This window comes from Anolis carolinensis, chromosome 1, assembly GCF_035594765.1.
Source record: "Anolis carolinensis isolate JA03-04 chromosome 1, rAnoCar3.1.pri, whole genome shotgun sequence".
NCBI classification, from domain to species: Eukaryota; Metazoa; Chordata; class Lepidosauria; order Squamata; family Dactyloidae; genus Anolis; species Anolis carolinensis.
The window spans coordinates 57,819,292-57,840,201 of NC_085841.1; the positions used below are offsets into that span (position 1 = coordinate 57,819,292).

The window sequence follows — 20,910 nt, forward strand, 5'->3', positions numbered from 1 at the left end:
GAAGAACCATTAAAGCAGAAAAACACAGCATGGTATAGTGGTTGCAGGATTAGATGATAACTCTAGACTATGACTCCAGGGTTTGAATCCTTACCTAGCTTTGGAAACGCACTGAGTGACCATGGGCAAATTACACTCTTTAAGGACCCATCCAGACAGGGCACATAATGTGGGAGCTTCCGCGGTTTTACTAGAGACATCCAAACAATGTCTCTGGTAAAACTGAATTAATTCGAGACACTCCGCATTAATTCACTTTTATTGGAGGCATTATTTTGGGCCTGTCTGGATAGGCCGTCTGTAAGCACTTCTCAATTCTGCACCTTTGAAGACCATGGTTCCTTTTTGCTACATAAATTTACTGCTGCAGTGCAATGAAGACATGGAAACTAATTTGTTTAGACCTCAAAGTCCACAATTATTATTTTTCCATCATCTTTTTAATAAAATTCATTTGCAAATAGTATTGTGTGTAGTTTCAGATTTGAGCACTTAAAATGTCACCTTAACCTTGGATTAAGAATGTGTATTTTTTTTATACAAAAGACTGACCAAATGTTGGCTGCTGTCATGTTTCATAGCATTGAAATACCGTATAGAAAAAAATGTGCTCATTTTTTTCCTTCCACATTATTTGCAGAAGAGATATGTGTGCTTGTGGAAGCTTCTTCTTGTCTCCCATGCCATTCAATATTTCTATAAAACTTCTCAAAGAGGTAGTCTGGAGAATTGGGTATTCGTGCCACCAGTATGTCAATGCCACCCAGATGTCTTTCTCCTTCTCATTTTAATTGTAGATCAGCATCTGGTGTCAGCAATGGATAGCAGGTGTGGCCAAACTAAAGCTTAATCTAGACACAATAACCTTGCCCTTGGTCATTCAAAAAGGGCATCAGAGAATGGGAATTCAATTTCTGCTTAATGGAGCTATACTTTCTCTACAAGATGCTGGTTGAGTTGGCATACTTCTGGATATAACCCTGAACATGGATTGTCATATTTTTATGGTGCCTGAGTGAACTTGTACAATTCAAACTAATGTGTCAACTACATCCCTTCCAATAAATACCTGTCCTGACTGTGATCACTGATCCTTTAGTTAGATCTCACTTTGAATTCTGTAATGCATTGTTTACGGTTTTGCTTTTCAACAGAGCCCGAAAATCTCAGTTGGTTCAGAATGCTGCAGACTTTTGAATCAGCTGATCGGCTCTGTTATCAGGCTGGTTAAAAGGAAGTCTGTGGCCCCATCTACACTGCCATATAAAATCCAGATTATCTGTTTAGAACTGGATTATATGGCAGTGTAGACTAATATAATCCAGTTCAAAACAGATCATCTGGATTTTATATGGCAGTATAGATGAGGCCTAAATCTCCTTTGCTACAACAGCTCTATGGCAGTGGTTCTCAACCTGTGGGTCCACAGATGTTTTGGACTTCAACTTCCAGAAATTCTAACAGCTGGTAAACTAGCTGAGATTTCTGGAGGTTTTAAGCCAAAACACCTGGGGACCCACAGGTTGAGAACCACTGCTCTATGGTCTACCACTCTATTTCCCTTCACACTCTAGAATGATGGCTATGATCTGTAATGCCCTACTTATTTTGAGTTTAGCCTGTTAGAAAGACTGGTAATTTCTCATGCAAACCTATTTGGGCATTGAGGAGTGGTCCTTTTCTTAGAGCAGTGGTTCTCTTAGAGCAACAGCCTCCAGGTGTTTTGGACTTCAGCTCCCACAGTTCCTAACAGCTGGTTTGCTGGCTGGGATTTCTGGGAGTTGAAGTCCAAAATACCTGGAGGCCCAAAGGTTGGGAACCACTGTCTTAGAGTTTCCTTCCAATGAAGATTAAAGAAGATTAGACTCCCACAAGCAGGCTGAGATCCTTCTATGCAGGTGGGCCTTCTGCAGTGGATTGCTAGAAACAGACCAAGGTTTAAATTGATATGCTGAACCTTTTCATATTTTAAAAAGACTGGCAGTAAATACTTATTTTTATTTAGCCAATTTTTTCTTCTATTTCTTGAGAATGTGTTTATGTGCCTTTACTTCACCAATCAACTTTTGGCAACTTATTTTTGTAAGGTTTTCTTAGGCAGTGAATGGTTTTCCAGTTCTTCTAAAATATAGTAACTGACAGAAAAAAATGCTTTGTTTTGTTTTCAATTTTGAGAGTCTTTGCAGTCCCAGGAGCATTGGACACTAAAACCTGGAATCATTACACTTGCCCAGTCATCAGCTAGCATTTTATTGACATGCCCCATAAGCTACTGCAGCTTTCTTCTATGTTTGCTGAAGTTTCCAACAAAATATATGAAAACAGGATGCCTCAGCACCACTGTACCTAAACTCTTGCATATGGTTGCTTTCTATTGAGCACTTATTATGCTTTGAAATCTTTTAAAAATAGTCTTGTCCTGGTACAAGATTTAAACTACATTTCTGCCAAAACCTTTGTTTTGTATTTTCTTAGTTATGACATCACCTGTTTTATTTATTTTCCAACTTTTGGTAGCCCCTTATTCACTGTATTCGTAATAACCCTTTTCTTATGAAATAATAGCATTTCCAGTCATTTAAATCCTGATATTCCTACTAAATTTTCTGTCAATGTGAATAGGCCATTATCCAATTTAATAAACTCCCTGCATGATTGAGAGAAGAGCAAATTTCACTATTGTTTAATTCTCATAAACTGGTCCAGACATCCTTTTCATGAATTGTCTGTGCACCCCCACTCACCACTGCTCCCAGTTGCCCCATCTAAAAATGTGGTTGCCAGTCTAATGTGAAAGGTTATCTGCAAGGCATGCCTATTGAAAGGGAATGGTGGGAAATTCAGGGCGAAAAAGGAAGTACTTTGTTGTGACTGCGCCTTCGGGGATTATGGTTGATGGTGATGGAATTCGAATAGGAAGAAAAAACCCTCGTGATGAGGGTTCACTGGAGGAGTTGCGCAGGAAGCGACTTAGAGAGCTATATGGGGGATCTTCTGAGGAAGATTCAGATGGGGAGATGGATGCTGAGGAACAGGTGGTGGCTGGGGAAGCGGGCACTGAATGGGCACAGCCACCGGAGATGTCTGGGGATTTGGGGTCTATGGATACTTCTGAACCTGGGGTTTCTGCAGGAGCTGATCCCAATTGGGATGCTTGGAGAAGGGAGGATGGTTCTTTAAGTGTTCATGGGGCTAAGTGTGGGCAGGATGATTGTGACTCCGACGAATTGCTAGGTACTCCAGATCCACGAGCTCTAGCTGTGTGGAGTTCAGACTCTGAGTAGATTTGGGACACCTGGTGTTTGGGTGTGAGTGTTTGGTCACTCAGGAGGAAGGGGAATAAAATGGGAATGTTTGGCCACTGCACTTTGCGTGTGGCAAGGTGTTGCTGAGGCGCCATTGGGATCTCTGTGCTTTCGTGAAGACTGGACTTGGATTGTGATTCGGATCTGCTGATACCATCTTTGTGCCTTTTCGTGGACCTGGTTTGGATTACTGCACCCTCTTCGGACTCTGGATTGGTATTTGACCTGGCTTCTGTCTTCGCCCTCTGACTGACTACTTCTCCCGGCTTCTGACTACTGGTTTGTCTTTCGGAATTTCTGCTGCCTCCTGACCTGACCTTGGATTCTTCTGACCACGGCTATTCATCATCCCTTTGAGGCTCCCGGCTTAGCTGCACCGTGGAAGCAGTTTTACTGATTTTCTAGTTTGTTTATTTTCCAGCAATTAACTCTATTTGTTTTCCAAAGCTGAATTGAAGCGTTATTTAGTTTTTTATTGAATGCCAGCATGGGAAATTAGCGTGGCTCGTTTTTGAGTTATTATTGTCCAATCTACTCTCGAAACACTGATAAGTGAAGTGTTTCAAGGATATTTCCTGTGTTTATGTTATTTTTTGGCTTATCTTCGGAATAAACTGTTTTGTAACTGGCGTCTGACTCTTGACAACTTTCAGAGCACATAGTAACACTGGCATTTGCTGCCACAAGATGTAAAGATGCCTACTAGTTTGAACAGCTTTTGAATGGATTTTAAAAATGGTAGAAATAATACCAGTGGCTATATATTATTTCAGTATTCAAAATAGTATGACTTGAACAAATACTAGTTGCTGGTAAATGTGAGCATGAGAGTGCTATTGAGCTTAATTTTGTATGTGGACTTCTAATAGAGAAGCTGGATAAGGTAGACTTTGATCAGATCCAGGATGATGCTACATTTTTTATTTCTTTTCATTCAGATGGAAGATGTCATTGCCCGTATGCAAGATGAGAAAAATGGGATTCCAATTCGGACAGTTAAAAGCTTTCTTTCCAAGATTCCCAGTGTCTTCTCTGGTAAGATTCAAAATGCACATGAATTGATTCTAATAGATATATGTGGCCAGTGATAGACAAGAGAATGAGCTACAACAAGGGTCAATAAACCGTCATTAGACATATGTCTTTTTAGTGTTATGTATATTGAAATTATAGTTCCAACTTTATTTTGAGTGTTCAATAAAATTAAGAGCAAGACCACTGTATATACATACATTAGTATGTTGCATGAACTTGGGAGTCTACAAACCCAGGCTGCCTACCAGCCCTGTATTGTGGCCTATAATGTGCTTGAACTGACCCCCTCCCCTCCCAAATACTTCCTTTTGTTTCAGCTCTAAGAAAGCAATAGAAACAGATATCTTATTGTATTCCTGATGGGTTTTCACATATGCCTGATTAGCTGCATACCAGAAGTTGCATATGGTATGAGTACATTGTCTTGTGGCGCTAGAACCTGGGGGATATGAGAACAAAATATTTGCATGATTTTCTGTTTGTATTTGAAGAGAGGGATAGGTCAGAGTAGGAAGGATTAGAGAAGTGTCAGAGGAGTCTAAGAAGAGAAGGTAAAGCAGAATATTAGAGAAAAGTAATTTTTGATGATAGGAAAGCAGATGGATGGAAGTGCTATGAAAAGCCGTAAACTGGCTTCAGGTTATCCTGTGATCTTTGTCTTTTTGGCAAAAGTGACACCAAATATCACTTGGCACATCAAATAATAAAATCACAGATTTCTTGATGTCACAGTATGTTGAAGAGTTCATGGTTTGACAACAAACATGTTTTATAAAAAGATCAAATAATATCCAATTAGCTATGTTACTTAGTTTCTTCCAAATATTCAAAAGAAATAAAAATGATTTTTGGAGGATTAAGTCTCAGCAATTGGCCACTGTTAGATCCAGTTCCAGGGTTCCCAATTGGGACAGGTTCCCCATGTTCAACCCCCAATTCCTTCAAAATGCGTTGAATACTGTGTGCTTATAATCCCACAAAACCAAATTCTCCTGATATACAGAGATACTGTATATAGACATATAATCAGTAGCTTTTCTGTTGCTACGACAAAGGGCAATGGCAATAAAATTAGAATCTCCAATGTGAGATAACTATATTCAGCTTTCTCAAACACTTTAATGACCTATCCCCAGTTAGTCAGTGAAGAATAAAAAGGGCAAGGATGTTTTAATGTAATGTTGCAGATAGAGTTTGATCAAGAATTGATACACAACTTGTTTCTAAAGTAGTTTGACTGAAACAAATTTAGAATATCTTTACCAAAAGTTTTTATTTTCTTTTGATGACGTAAATATGGATAGTTTCTAGCCTCAGCTCCGTTTGCTCATTTCACCATTGCGTTTTGCTTTGTTTTAATAGAAGAATGCAACTGCCTCATTTCACCAAGAAACCTTAAATAAGAAAGGCCCTAGGGCATGTTACATTTGTGGCAGATGTAGGCCTAAGATAATTAATAATAATAATAATAATAATAATAATAATAATAATAATAATAATAATAATAATTTATTTATACCCCGCTCCATCTCCTGAAGGACTCGAGACGGCTTACACTGGGACAAGCCCAAAACAGTATTACATCAATAAAAACAGTAACACAATAATCACAATGCAGTTTGCTATTGTTAAGGCTGAAGTATCAGTGATGCTCTTGGACCAAATGCCCTTAGTTAGGGCGCTTCCAGACAGTGCCAAAATCCACATTTTAAATGGTGGGTAAAAATCCTGAAACCTCACTGCAGCTCCCCACAGAGACCTGTTATTCCCGGGATTGGGTCCACCACCATCCTCATCGGCTTCCTCTGTACTGGAACAAGATGGAGGGTGGACAGGGGATACCTGGTGGAATTTCTTTTTTGAAAAAATCACTCTGTTATGTGCTGGACTGTATATGCACACAGGCGAATATCTTAATTTTAAATATAAGCAGCTTTGCCTGTGTGTATATGAGGTTTAGCACATAACATAGGGATTTTTAAAATAAAAAACTGCCAGATCTCTCTCTCCTCAATTGTTAATTCAAGTTCTGTTTAATATTCTGTTCTGTTTAATATCATAAAGTTTAAGATAAAGATTTTCAGAGATTTCTAATTGCTTTCCACTTGTGCTTTCCTTGAGCCACCTGTGTATCTGTTTGACAGCCCAATCAACTGATCGGCTGTTTGGGGTTTTTAAAAAGCGCTCATGCTCTGGAGCAGTCTACACAGGGGGAGGGAAGGAAAATATGTGTTTTTCGGAGTGCAGGGATATGCAGTGATGCAAATATGCACATTTTCTGGCCAAATTGGGATATAAGCAGACCTTTTTGACACCGTTTGTTGTCTGTGGCAGAGAATCAGTAACTTCTGCATTTTAGGGCTGTGTAGAAGGGCCCTTAGCTGGGGAACCTATGTTTGTTCTACCATTAGTACTACTCTGATAAGGAGAAATGATCCTGCATAGAGGAAAATGCTTTGGCTCCAACTCTCTCTGCCTGCCTCCCTCCCCTCTTCTAAGATTAATAACATTTATCTTTGACTGGGGGCCCATTTCTCAGCTACACAGAAAGTGAAGAGGTGCTCAATGCAGTAGGACTGCTGCTTTTGAGCTTGTGGTCTTGGTGGCACCACCTGGGATATATTGAAAGCTGTCTCAAACTTGCCTCACTTTTATATTGTTTCACACTTGAGCTGAAGTTTTGGACATGGATAGATTCTAGCCTCCATGACGAAAACCCATAGAGCCCATAATCATAGCTCCCCTTCCCCTAAGACGTTTAAACTCAATGTCTAAATGCTTGGGAAGAGATGAGGAACCTGTGTGACATTTGGGGTAGGGTCTTGCTGCCTCTTTTATATGTGGATTCTTTTCACATAGATGCTTGTGTGTGAACTTCATCTGTGATAAGAGATGGCATGAAGTCATTGGTGATTATTTGGTCTAAACTATGGTGATGTGAAGCAAGTGCATCTTTTGTTTATAAATGTCACATAGGAAGATATTTAATATTTGATCACACATCCCTTGTTACTAAAATGATATACTGTATATACTGTGTCTGAATTTAAATTTTCAAATCTGTACTGGAATATAATATATTAGTTCCTCTGAGATCAGCCAATTACAGAAATTATATTCATCTAAAATGGGACTGAACCAGAACAACGTCGCCTTCAGCATAACCAGAAGTGGAAACAAACCAAGAAAGATAGAAGATAATGGTCTTGTTTAACCTGTGACTGGAAAGCTGTAGCTTTTTTTTCTAGCCCCACTCCTGATTCTGTGCATGTCTTGTTATCCTGCCTTAATATGTGTTAGTACAGGCATTTTCTGAGTTATAACTTACAAATGACTCATAGTTAAGAATTGCGATATCAACAAGTGAGAAAAATCTACTCCTAGGAAAGGAAATTCACTCCTGAAAGAGTTATGGGGGGAAAGGTGTCTCAACTGAATCCTTGTTTCCATAGAAACATTTTTTTTTCAAAATCCAATAATCACAGGTACAGAAAGTGAGGCGAAACATTCAGAACAGGGGTACAGACAGCAAAACAAAAATTATTTATTTATTTATTTATTTCCATCATTTTTATCCCGCCCTTCTCACCTGAGGGAACTCAGGGAGGCATACAAAACTGGCAGAATTAATGCCAATACACCACAATACAATAGAATAAAACTCAAAACAGTTAAAAACAGTTAAACAAAGTAATAATATACAATATACAAAATTTAAAACAATACAAAGTGCTTGAACCATTCATCCACAAAATCTTGTACAAAAACCTTAATCCAGACGAAGTTGAAACCAACAGAACTTATTCTTTAAACACTTGCGCACATAGGTCTTCAGTTTCTTTCTGAAACCCAAAAGGGATGGAGCCTGCCGGATGTCACTAGGGAGGGAATTCCACAGCTGAGGAACCACCACTGAGAAGGCCCTGTCTCTCGTCCCCACCAGCCTCGCTTTCAAGGCAGGTGGGATTGAGAGCAGGGCCTCCCCAGATGATCTTAAAGTTTTCATAGGCTCATAGGAGGAGATACGTTCGGACAGCTAAGTTGGGACAGAACCGTTTAGGGCTTTGTAGGTCAAGACCAGCACTTTGAATTGGGCTCGGTAGCATATCGGCAGCCAGTGGAGCTATCTTAACAAGAGAATAGTACGCTCCCTGTATGCCGCACCAGTTATTAATCTGGCTGCCGCCCGTTGTACTAATTGAAACTTCCGGGCCATCTTCAAAGACAGCCTCACGTAGAATGCATTGCAGTAATCCAGGCGGGATGTAACCAGAGTGTGGACCACCGTGGCCAAGTCAGACTTCCCAAGGTACGGGCGCAGCTGGCGCACAAGTCTTGATTGTGCGAATGCTCTCCTGGCCACTGCCGAGACCTGGGGTTCCAGGCTCAGCAATAAGTCCAGGAGAACACCCAGACTGTGAACCTGTGTCTTCAGGGAAGTGTGACTCCATCCAAAACAGGCTGTAACCCTATACCCTGTTTGGCCTTATGACTGACCAGGAGGACCTCTGTCTTGTCTGGATTCAATTTCAATTTGTTCGCCCTCATCCAGTCCAACACAGTGGCCACACACCTGAACCTGAACAGCCTCCTTAGTGACAGGTGGGAAGGAGTGACAGAGTTGGAAATCATCTGCGTACAGATGACACCGTACCTCGAAACTCCAGATTATCTCTCCCAGCGGCTTCATGTATATGTTAAACAACATGGGGGACAGTATTGAATCCTGCAGGACCCCCCAAACAATGGTTGTGGGGCCGAGCAGGTGTCCCATAGTGACACCATCTGGGAACGACTCTCCAGAAAGGACCAGAGCCACTGTAATACAGTACCTCCAAGCCCTATTTCAGTGAGGTGTCCCAGAAGGATACCATGGTCAACGGTATCGAAGGCTGCTGAGGTCCAGCAGAACCAGCAGGGACACACTCCCCCTGTCCAGTTCCCGGCGTAGATCATCTACTAAGGCGACCAAGGCTGTCTCGGTACCATGCCTCGGCCTGAAGCCAGACTGTGCCGGATCTAGAAAATCAGTGTCTACCAAGAATGCCTGGAGTTGCGCTGCCACCACACATTCCACAACGTTGCCCAAAAAAAGGGAGATTGGAAATAGGCTGATAGCTGTCCAATTGAGTGCGGTCCAGTGATGGCTTCTTCAACAGCGGTTTGATCACAGCCAATTTAAGGCTTGCTGGAAGTTTGCCTTCCCAAAGGGAGGCATTCACCACCACCTTCACCCACTTGGCCAAACCCCCTCTGGCTTCCCTTACCAGCCAGGATGGGCAGGGGTCTAGGATGCATGTGGTAGCCTTCACCTCTCCAAGCACCTTGTCCCCATTCTCGAGTTGAACCAACTGAAAAGAATCCATCAAAATGGGACAATCAGGTGCTCGTGTTACATTCTTGGAAGCTGCCGTTAAACCATAGACAGGGGTGTTAACCCTTTCCTATGCTATACATATCTGGAGTTACACTTCTTAAATGTACCTATTCCGACTTACATTTAAATTCAACTTAAGAACAGACCTGCAGAAGCCATCTTGTTTGTAACTTGGGGACTTCCTGTATTGCAAAGACATTTTCAAAGGGAGGCCTGTACTTGAAATCACTATACAATTCAGGCTTGATAGCAAATAATTTATTTGGAATTAAGTAAAAATTGCATCTGTACAGGATAACTCCTGTATCTGTGGCACTGATATAAGTTTTACTTACTTACTTAGGGCCTCCTGTACTAGCTACTCTTTCTTTTCAGTACCACCATCACTTGTTACATTGAAAATAATAGGGTTTGCTATTATGTTCCATTTCATATGTTCACACAAAGTCCAGGAATGTATATCCTGGAGATATGCAGGAGCATATTGTATGTGCAAATATAAGAAAAGCAAATATATGGCATGACCTCAGTCCTTGAAATTATTCAAAGAGAGCTACTTCTAAACACTTGAAGTATTCCTTACCCCAGGTTTTTTTTTTGGGGGGGGACATTTTCTTGCTCATCACTGAAAATCAGAATAAGGCCAATAAGTCCTCTTCCCTCCAAAATCCAGAGAACTTGTATGGCTGTGTTCAGTATATGTTCTGACAGGAAAGCTGCCATTTAATCTTTTAATCATCTGAAACAATCAGCAGAGATAATCACATTGAAGAGTTTTAGGTATATTTTTGACTGATGCTGATTAGATGTGAATATTGGTAATAAGAAGAACCACTTGATTTATATAGTACAGGTTTCATTTCCAGCATGGTGATTGCTTGCCTTGAACTAATGATAAATGAAGAGAATATGGTGTATTAATCACAGAAATGTAGATAGAACAGAGCAATATCAGATATTTTATGTAAGAACACTGTAAAAATATTCAAAACCAAAATATTTCCAAAGCACAATAGCCTTCTGGTTGATTTTCTGTTAATTTCAGTAAGAGTTTCAAAGTTGAATTTGACATTGAAGATGTTATGGGGTTATTGGGACTTACCATTTCTGGTATGGTTCATCGGTCCAAGTAATCTGTATTAATTATACCTTTGTGTACATTGTCCTAATTAAATTTCATCCCAGCCATTTACTCAGGTACAGTTTACTTGATTATTCTTCAAGATGATGTCAGAATCAATTTGTGGGGCTTTTGTCAGTTTGGCACTTTGAAGACTTTGAAGAATTAAATCAAACAGAAACATTCAATATGATTTGTCATGAAGACGCACTATCAGTGGGGAGCCAAGTCCCAAACAGCTGGAGGGCCACATGTCTGACACCACAGAAAATAGCTGGACACAATGCTGCTGATCTTTCTGCTCTCTGACAACCTATAAATGGTCATGCAATATGGTACCATTGAAAGACCTAGCTATATGAAACTGTTCAATGATTGGAAGAAAGAAATAATCAAGTTTATCTGGAATAATAAGAGACTGAGAATAAAATTTGAAATTATGATTGATTTGGAAAAAAGGGGATGATTTGGTCTCCCGGACTGGAAGATATACTATGAATCATGTGTTCTATTATGGATAAAAGAGTGGGCAAACCTCAAAAATATAAAAATTTGAACCTTAGAGGGGTTTGATTTACATAAAGGTTGGCACTCCTATCTATGGTATGGGAGGTCAAAACTCGAAAAAAATTGGAAATCATTTTATTCAATCTACGCTCATAAAAATTTGGAATAAATATAAAAGTTATTTATATACTAAAACTCCAATGTGGATCTCCCCTTTGGAAGCAAACCAAAGGAGACTCTTGGGATGGGTAAATTGGCCTAGTTATAAAGACATTTTAGTTAAAAGAAATAATATATGGCAAGTACAACCTCAAGTAGAAATATCTCAACAATTCAAACAGATTACATGGTTCCAATTTAGGCAAATTAAGGAAAACTTTAAGGAAGATATAAACATTGGATTTACAGAGAAAAAAGAATTTTGGGACAATATACTGGAGACAGAAAAGAAAACAATATCAAAAATCTACGAAAAGTCAATTGGCTGGGCAACAGAAACAGAAGAGATTAAAAATTCAATGATTAAATGGGCAAGGAACATTGGAAGAACAATAAATTTTAATGAATGGGAAAAGATATGGACTAAACATTTAAAATATACATATGCAGCAGATTTAAAAGAAAATTGGCTCAAGATGCTGCATCGTTGGTATATTACACCAAAAAATTGGGGATAATGTATAAAAATGTAGATAAAAACTGCTGGAAATGCCAAAAGCAAGAAGGGACATATTATCATTTATGGTGGACTTGTGAAAAAACAGAGAAATATTGGAAAACGGTTCATAGTGAATATAAAAAAATATTGCATTTTGACTTCCCAATGAAATCAGAAACCTATTTGCTAGGAATGTTCGACTTCCAGCTCTTTAAGGATCCCAACAAAGATAAATTGTTTACTTTTTTTGCTATGGCAGCTAGAATGGTTTTTGCAAAATTGAGGAAACAAGAATTAATTCCAACAAAGACACAATGGTTAGATAAAATTTTGGAAGTAAAGAATATGGACAAACTAACTCTTTTACTAAAACAGAGTAATGGTATAAAGGCATAACAATGACCGATTGGTCAATCTCTGAAGATCATATAAACATGAGTAAATACAATATTTTTGAAATATAACAAGAGTGTTAAAAAGGAAGGAAAGAAAAACTTGTAATAATACTATTGGGTAATTTTTACTGAACTAAATGGGGTTATGGATTTATATCCAAACCATCAAGGCCATAAGGAGGAAGAACGGAAGTAAAAGATCTCTCTCTTTTTTAAAACTACTTTTTATTTTATTTTAATTTTATTTTATTTTACTTTTTATTTCTTATTTTTCTTTTTGGATCAGGATGAACTATGGGGGTGGGTATTTTTCTCTTGTTCTTATTCTTGATCTATACTATCTTTTCACTCACTTTTTCTATAAAAATGTTCTCACACTTTTGTTGTATTTAATAATTGAAATTTGAATAAGAAATAATGAGAAAAAAAAGAAAGACTTAGCTATAGAAATGCTGCTACATGAGACATGTACATATCATGATTTTGGAAACTGGTGATGAAAATACTCTACTCTGTACACATTCTACTCTAGGAAATGTATTGTTATTTCATTTGTAAAACGCGATATACAGTGACAGCACTATATAAATACATTGATGATGGTGAGCACATGCATAGCTCTGTTCTAGCTCACTTTCTGTATTCCACTCCAGGGTGTCCCTCAGTAGGAGTTTAGAGATGAAGGAGAAAAATTTAATATTCAACAGCCTCATTCATGCCTTGCATGCATTGAGAACTTTATCACATTATTAGTTTTCAGTGTCATAGGATCCTTCGTCCCCAATTGAACCATGGAGCTCTACGCTGCCCATTAGACGATGTAGCCTCACCTCTGGTGGGACACCATAGCTCAATTAGGGTGGCAGTATCCTACAACACTGCACCGGCAATATGGGAGTCTCTCCGTGTTCCATTTGGACCAATGGGGCTAGCACAGGGGAAAGCCACATGGTGATGCTTCCCATTTGTGATAGGGAAGTGTCGGTGAGGTGCCAGGATTGCCCTGCTACCCCTCCAATTCACCACAGAGGCTGAAAAATTGGTGCAGGGGCCCTTATCAATGTGGTGAGGTCCTTACATTGTAGTTTTCATGAAGTTTGACCACACTCTGTCATGGTTCAATGCTATGGAGTCATGCAATTTTACATGCTCTTTAGACTTCTCTGCTGGCCCCTCACTAAACTACAACTCTTTGGATCCCATAACATTGAGCCATTTTAAAATGGTGTCAAATTGTACAGTTTAAATTCATCCCTTATGGTTCAACTGATGACCAGAATACTATTTTCAGCTTTAATATTTTACAATTATCTGCAGCACAGTTTGCCAATCAAAATGTCTATGAAGAGTTCTGATGAATAAAATGGAGCAGTGTCTCAGCAAGTAGGCTAAGCACTGGAACATTCTTGGGCGTTTACCAAACATATGTAGTTGACCAAAAAAATTCAAAAAGAAAAAGGACAGACACAACCCTCTCAAGCTTCAAAGGATCTCATTTTCTCCCCTGAAACAGGAGGAGAGAGAGAAGGGGGAGACATTACATACCCCAGCGATGTTGACATGCAAGCAGATGTGGACAGAAGCAGCTTCGATTCACTTCTTAAATTACTATATGTATACAAGGTCTGAAAAAATGAACTAAAAGATTGCCTTAAATTTGCTGTAAGCATACCTACTTCATAGACAAAAAATCTCTGATAGGTAAACTGTATTTTTCTCAGTTTAAAACTAGTAATAAAAAGGACTTTCAAATCAAATTAGTAGATTCAAGAATTTTCTAGGTTTGCTAAATGAAAATGTCTAGTGAGACCAACAACAAGTGAAAGTGAATTAGTTTGTTAAAGCATATGCTGTAAGAACAGTGGGAATTAAAATTGTTTAACATACCTGAGAACTCAATAGCCAAAACATTCGGGACCTCATGGAATCTCTGGACTGATTGCAAAGAGAAAATAAGACAGGAAGTAACCACAGAGATGAAAATCATAGAGAAAACCACAAAGCTTGAAATACAGAATATAGGGAAACAACTAAAGGGGCTGTAAGCAACAGCATACTAAAAGTGAAAGTGGCTGAAGGATGCAGTACAACAAATCTTCAAAAATTAGATGTCTTTTTAAAAATACAAAGATAGCTTGACTGCAGAAATGATTATAATGTCAACAAGACCAATTCAAAGATCAGAAAGAAACTTCTAGGAGATGATCTCTTCCCCAAGAAGAAGCTCCAATGAGGAAAATCTTCACCCAATTAAAAACCATTACAGATTGAATGAAATTTTTTGATTTAAGCATTAATAAGAGAATTACACAGGCAGAAGATTATTTAGATAAAGGTCAACAAGATATGAAGAAATATATGCAACAGATGGCAGACATAATGAATGGTATATTGAAGCAGCAGGAACAGTAAAAACAGAATATAAGGATAATTGAAGAACCACAAAAGAGAATGCAAATGTATTTCCAAACATATTCAACCAAAATCCAAAGATTAGAATATTCCCAAAGAGAATTGTTATTGAGGTTGAGAGAAATACTGGAACCTGTACAGGAACTTGATATGGTAAGAACTGAAGTTGTGACTGGAATCCTTGGTAGAGCAGAGCATGTGGCTGAGACTCAAATTGATAGGGCCTTTAAGGTCCAATCCCAACATGCAATAAGGAATAAACTCCCATCAGATATGATTGTGTACTTTACAAGAAAGAAAGTACGAGACCAAGTTTTGCAAATTCATGCCAAAGATCTGATTCAAATAGGAAATACCAGGATTGCAGTAATAAGAGAACTTCCACCTCAGACACTAAAGAAAATAAGGTATTACTTTTTTCCGACAGATAAACTTAAGAAGAAAGGCTACAGATTCAGATGGGAAAACCCAGAAGAAATGATGATATCATACAAAGGACAAAGGTATCAGTTAATATCTGTCAGGGAGACTCAGAAGTTTTATGAGAAATTAAAAAAAAGACCTAGATTCAGAAGAAAGACCAAAAGACCTAGGAGAAAGAGAACATCCAAGAAGGCAAGAAGAGATGGCAGCTTCTAGAGATCCTAGATAAGGAAGACGTTCAGCAACAGAAACAGGACACTTCACATGATGACGAAGAATTGGATGATCATCTTCTATCTCAAGAAATAGGAGCCTAAAGATACTTTTAAAAATATAAATAGACTAAATTCACCCCAAAAGAAGAGAAGAACTTTTCATTATATGCACTTACATAAAACAAGAAGAAATTTTCACTCAAGATTTATGGATTACAAAATGATGGATCTGGTAGAAATTGACAATTCATCGGGTTTATACAATCACCAGACCCTCCAAAATTTAAAGAACTAATACCGTAATAATTAGAGATGGACAAACTGACTAGGCTTATACAATCACCAGATCCTTCCAAATTTGAAGAACGGCAGTCTTTTATTGACTTTTAAAACATGATAGTAAAATGAAAATATTGGGTTTTCTATAGCATCAAGTGAAAATTAGTTGTATAGGGATGTAGGTATAATAAGAAAAGAAAAAAATAGAGAAGCTAGTGACAAGAATAACAGGATCCCCAATGATATCCAAAGGATTCTAGAAAGTTAATCTACCAGAGATAAGAAGTTTCATGACAAAAATAATAAGACTTTTTAGTACGAAGAAGACGGCAGATACAGGGCAGAAAACATTAGATAGAGCTTTCTAGTTCCCATTTCTGAACTTTTCTATCTCCTTTGTTTCAAAATACTGTACACCAATTTTTTATCTTTCCATTTTAGATTAGAAAATACATGTTCTTTCCCCCCTCTTCTTTAACATCATAGAAACAATATTTATGTTAGATAACAATGGAAGAAGATGATGTAAGAAGTTAAAATGCCCCTGTTCTATATTCACTCTTGTAACCTTTCCCATTCCTCATTTGCAATAAAAATGTGAAAAAGTCTACAATAATATGCTGCCCCCACACACATACCTCATATCTGTTAGGGTCTAAGATGAAAGCCCTTTCTGCCGGACATCTAATTCAGCAGCAGAATTGGAGCAGCAGCTTGACCCTGAAGAGACTAGTTCTCCAAAGCTAATGCAGGAGCTTCAGGATAATACAGTGGATGAGTTACTGTAGGATCAAGGACTCTCAGAGAAAGAGCAAGAGTTAAGCATCCCAGCTTGGCTACAGTTGAGGATTGATGGCATTCAGCTGAGGAGGTGTAATTGGTTGGCCCAAAGAAGGGCCAACAGATGAGAACATTCAGAAAAGAGGCATTAATGAGTTGGGAGTGTAACGCAATTTGCTGAGAGCAACCTTTCTGGAATTCCACAGCCTGGATCTCTGTTTGTGTACCATTGTCTTGGACCTTGACACTGATTGAATTGATGACGTTTTGGACTACGGCTTGTACTTAGTGAAACTACGTATCTTGGACTGAACTTTGACTATCCCTCTGCTTTGCCTTTGTTGGACAGATTTTCTGTTGCTGACCATGGAATGTATGACATTGAGGCAACAAACAGCATTTGTAAGGACTGACTGTACATATCATAATAATATCCAAATTTGTATGCATTGCTCCCATTGTTGTTTTTTTTACTGTATTCATTTTTGTATGCATCTCATCTAATCAGTGTATGAACATTGGCCCATTTTTTCTGGAATGACAGCTGGGCTTCACAGCTTGTGTTGAACTCTCTTTACAGGCAGAGTTCAGTGGTGAATTGATGGAAAGTCTCACTGTGCCAAACAGGTTCTATGAATTGTGTTCTGTGCTTGAAACCTGTCACACTACTACCATGTCACAGGGATGATTCCGAAGAAGATGGCACTAACGATTCAGGGGCTTCATCAATCACTACTTGCATGAAAAAAAATATCTCGACAAAGCAGGCTTCAGAAATCTATAGCCTCAGGCACTTCATTCATTTGAACCCAGTTAGTTTTTTAGCTAACAGAGGGGTCTTCCTTTGAGTTGTCACTCAGTTTTGAGATGTTTATACCCTTGATGTGAGATGTATACTTTTGTGTCTCTGTGTGCCCCCAATGGGAGGGTTCATTTTCAATCCCTCCCTCCCTCCCTTTCTCTGGAAAAGAAACTGTTTGGGAATTATGTGCATGAGAGAGAGTAGTTGGGTTTTTTTTAGCTCTCTGTGAAACAGGCAGGGAAAAGAGTGTTTCAGCAAGATAGGACAGACACATTTGTATATTTATGTGTGGGAAGGGGAGGATGACAGAAGTATTCAATTTATATGCACATCTATTCAAAAGTAAGCTCCAGTAAGTCCAGAAAGACTTATTCCTTGGTATGTATTTGAGCATCATTCTTCACTTGGCCAGTGTTCCCTTTCTCATTTGTGAAATGCTGTCAGAGATTATGCTTCTCTTATGGAGGACATGGCATTCATGACAAACTTAACGTTTGTCCAAGCAAACCTTCTTGGCAACTGTTCTTCACATGCAGTGCTCAAAAGGGGGTAAAAGAAGGAGGAAGAACTTTACACTGAGGATACCCAAACTGTGGGCAACTTTGGCATGTCAGGGAGAGGGATCTTTCAGACTGTCAAAATGCCAAAAGGAAAAGGCAGAAGTGACCAGAAATATGAAAAACATGAATTCTAACAAGTTTTTTCCCCATGAAAATGGAAAAGAAGAGCTGCAACTTATTTAGATGATGAAATGTTGCTCCTGGAATCTTCCAGAATGGCAATTCATTTTTCCCTTTTGCCATTCAAAAGAGCATGAAATCAGGGAAAGTGTTTTGGGATCCTTATGGGGAAGCATGTTTGTCCAGCACAGCATTTTGTCCATTCTGACTTTAACTGAAGAATATCTATGACAGTAGGGTGGTTCTATTTTCCTTCAGATATGCACTCATTATTTCCCACCGTGGATATAAAAATGTGGGCCTTATTAAATAATAACATGAACATGCATACTTCAGTGTGTCTGCATTTACATCACCACTATTTACTAATATGGGACATGATGATCAATGGAAATCATGGGTCTGGATGGAACCAGAGGACCCTCTAGAAACTTAAAACATGCCTTTTTTAATTGATTTTGCCACACATTTTTAACTGGCAGGATTTTCTCTTGCTATCATTTCTGGAATGTTATGATAACACTTCAATGTGTCTATCAATTATCTTGCAATATATTTTATTGCTTCTGTAGACTGCCTTTCTTATACTTTACAACACACAAGTACATGAACATTTGGGTGAATTATAGTTCTCTATTTTAATGAGCAGCACGCTTCCCACTACAGAGTGATTTCACAGCTATAATATTTTAAATTGCGAGACTATATGGGATACAAATATGGCTATCTTACTGCAATTGTGGATCACATTTTTAAATTGTTGGGTAGAAAGTTTACATCCAAAGGATCATATGTAAAAGCATAAATGTTGTCCCTTAATATCTGGAAATAAACTTTATAACCTTTTAGATTTCCAGTGGTCTCAAGTGTCAAAGTAATTCTATAGTGACAGATTCTGATCCTGGTTTAGCCTTTGGCTTCTTGTGCAGTGGAACTATAAGCTCCATCATGTCCCACTTCCTGGTTAAAACAGATGTCAGGAAATCTGTACTGACATGTCAGAATGCTGTTTACCCTTGTGCTCATGAAAAACATATGTTGCACCATTTGATTTCCCCTTAAGTGCTGTGGAATTTATATCTTGCAGAATCAAACAATATTCATCCATACAGGTCTGTGATCTTCACCCAATGGCCATTGAAGAATATTATTTAGAGGCTTACATTGGCCTGGCATATTTGATCTTCTTTTGGGTTAAAGCCCTAAAGACAACAGTTTTTGAGTCAAAGTCCAAATGTGCCACATGCCACTTTTTCTCTGTTTTTAAGCTATTCAAAAGCAAGTGTCTGAGTTTCCTATCCAAACTGAGATTACTACATATAGTAAAGGAGGCCTGATTCATTCCTTTTTCTTTAACTGTAGACCCACATCCCCAGATCTGCTGTTAGCCACATCCATCTTACTGGATAGAGGGATTTTATGCTTTTCAGGACATGGGCTGTCCGTTTCGCCCATCATTTAAATAGCCCCAGGGACATTCATACCACTATATAAATAATAAAAATAGAGCACATTTTTTTTGTTTTTTAAAAAAGAGGAATCAGTGTCTGGAATACTGTGCCCAATTATGTGCACCACAATTCAAGAGGGATATTGACAAGCTAGAACCTATACGGAGGGCGACTAAAATGATTAAAGGTCTGGAGACCATGCTTTATGAGTAGCGGCTTAAAAAACTGGGTATGTTTAGGTTACAGAAGAGAAGGTTGAGGGGAGACATGATAGCCATGTTTAAATATGTGAAAGGATGTCATAAGGAAGAGGGAACAGGCTTGTTTTCTGCTGCCTTGGAAATGAGGACTCGGAGCAATGAGTTCAAATTACAGGAAACGTGATTACACCTGAATATTAGGAATAGCTTTGTGACTGTAAGAGCTATGCAACAGTGGACGTCTCTGCCTCAGTGTGTGGTGGAAGTTCCTTCCTTGGAGGCTTTTAAACAGAGGCTGGATGGCCGTCTGTTGGGAGATACTTTGTGCTTTTCCTGCATGACGGGGTTGGACTGCATGGCCCATATGGTTTCTTCAAGCTCTGTGATTCTATGAGTCTATGATTCAATGAAAAGATTTGATGGAGGCATGATAATTGCTGGAAGCAGATTTCTTTTCATGGAAAGCCATAATTTCAATTAACATTGGCATTCAAAGAAAATGTAACACTTGGAATTCCATTTTATAATAGGGGGATAAAATAACATTTACCCTTTAATCATTTTCTTTAAAGCCAGAATGACAAGGCAAGTTCATTGGCTACCTATTTTGTATCCAAATAAAAATGGGGAAGACCTCAGACATCTTGTTTGTTTTTTCAGTTCTTATGAATACATTACAATCCAGTAGACAGGACTGTACAGAGCATTAACAAAACACAGACAAAGCAAAAGTAATTGCAGTCTATAGCAATTTTGGGGGAAAAAAATCACAGACTTAACACAACTTATTATTAAAATATCCAATAATGCCTAGTAATCTGAAGTGACAGTCATTCATTTTAATTATCTGAACTCCTACTCAGAAAATATCAAATGATATTCAATTTACATGTTACTGTATCAAACCAAGGTGAAGATAGATGGCAAATACAAGTTGAAAACTATTGGATTGACTTGAAAATAACCGCTTGTGGACTTTGTGTGAGATTTGGTTTTGTTGATAGATCTGAGGCATATTTTCTTTCCCCTTTCCCCAAATTAGGACTTTTGACTCTTGTAAGTGTAGTTCCAGCACATCATGATTGTTTCTTTAAGTCACCCTAGTTTATCTGTTATAATTTTATTCAAGAAAATGTCTTTCTGTTGTTTTTTTAGCTTGAGGAAAGCTGAAGTATGAAGAAACAATTCTGCTGATTTTTAAAAACTCCTTTGAATATTTCAGAGTGCAGAGCAAAGAGCTGCAAAATATTATGAGCACACCCTCAAGCCAC

The 20,910-nt window shown here is 38.4% G+C and overlaps 1 protein-coding gene across 8 annotated transcripts in view; it reads left to right on the forward strand.

Moving 5' to 3' along the window:
• The window catches only part of rgs7 (regulator of G protein signaling 7), a 204,919-nt gene that overhangs the window by 84,517 nt on the left and 99,492 nt on the right, over positions 1-20,910 (forward strand). For 7 of the 8 annotated variants that reach the window (XM_062975075.1, XM_062975078.1, XM_062975079.1 and 4 more), the window contains one exon: positions 4,244-4,340. The exons of the other annotated variant lie outside the window; for it this stretch is intronic. In XM_062975075.1, coding sequence (XP_062831145.1) covers positions 4,244-4,340 — 97 coding nt within the window. The remainder of the gene's footprint in view (positions 1-4,243; positions 4,341-20,910) is intronic. 8 annotated transcript variants of the gene reach the window in all.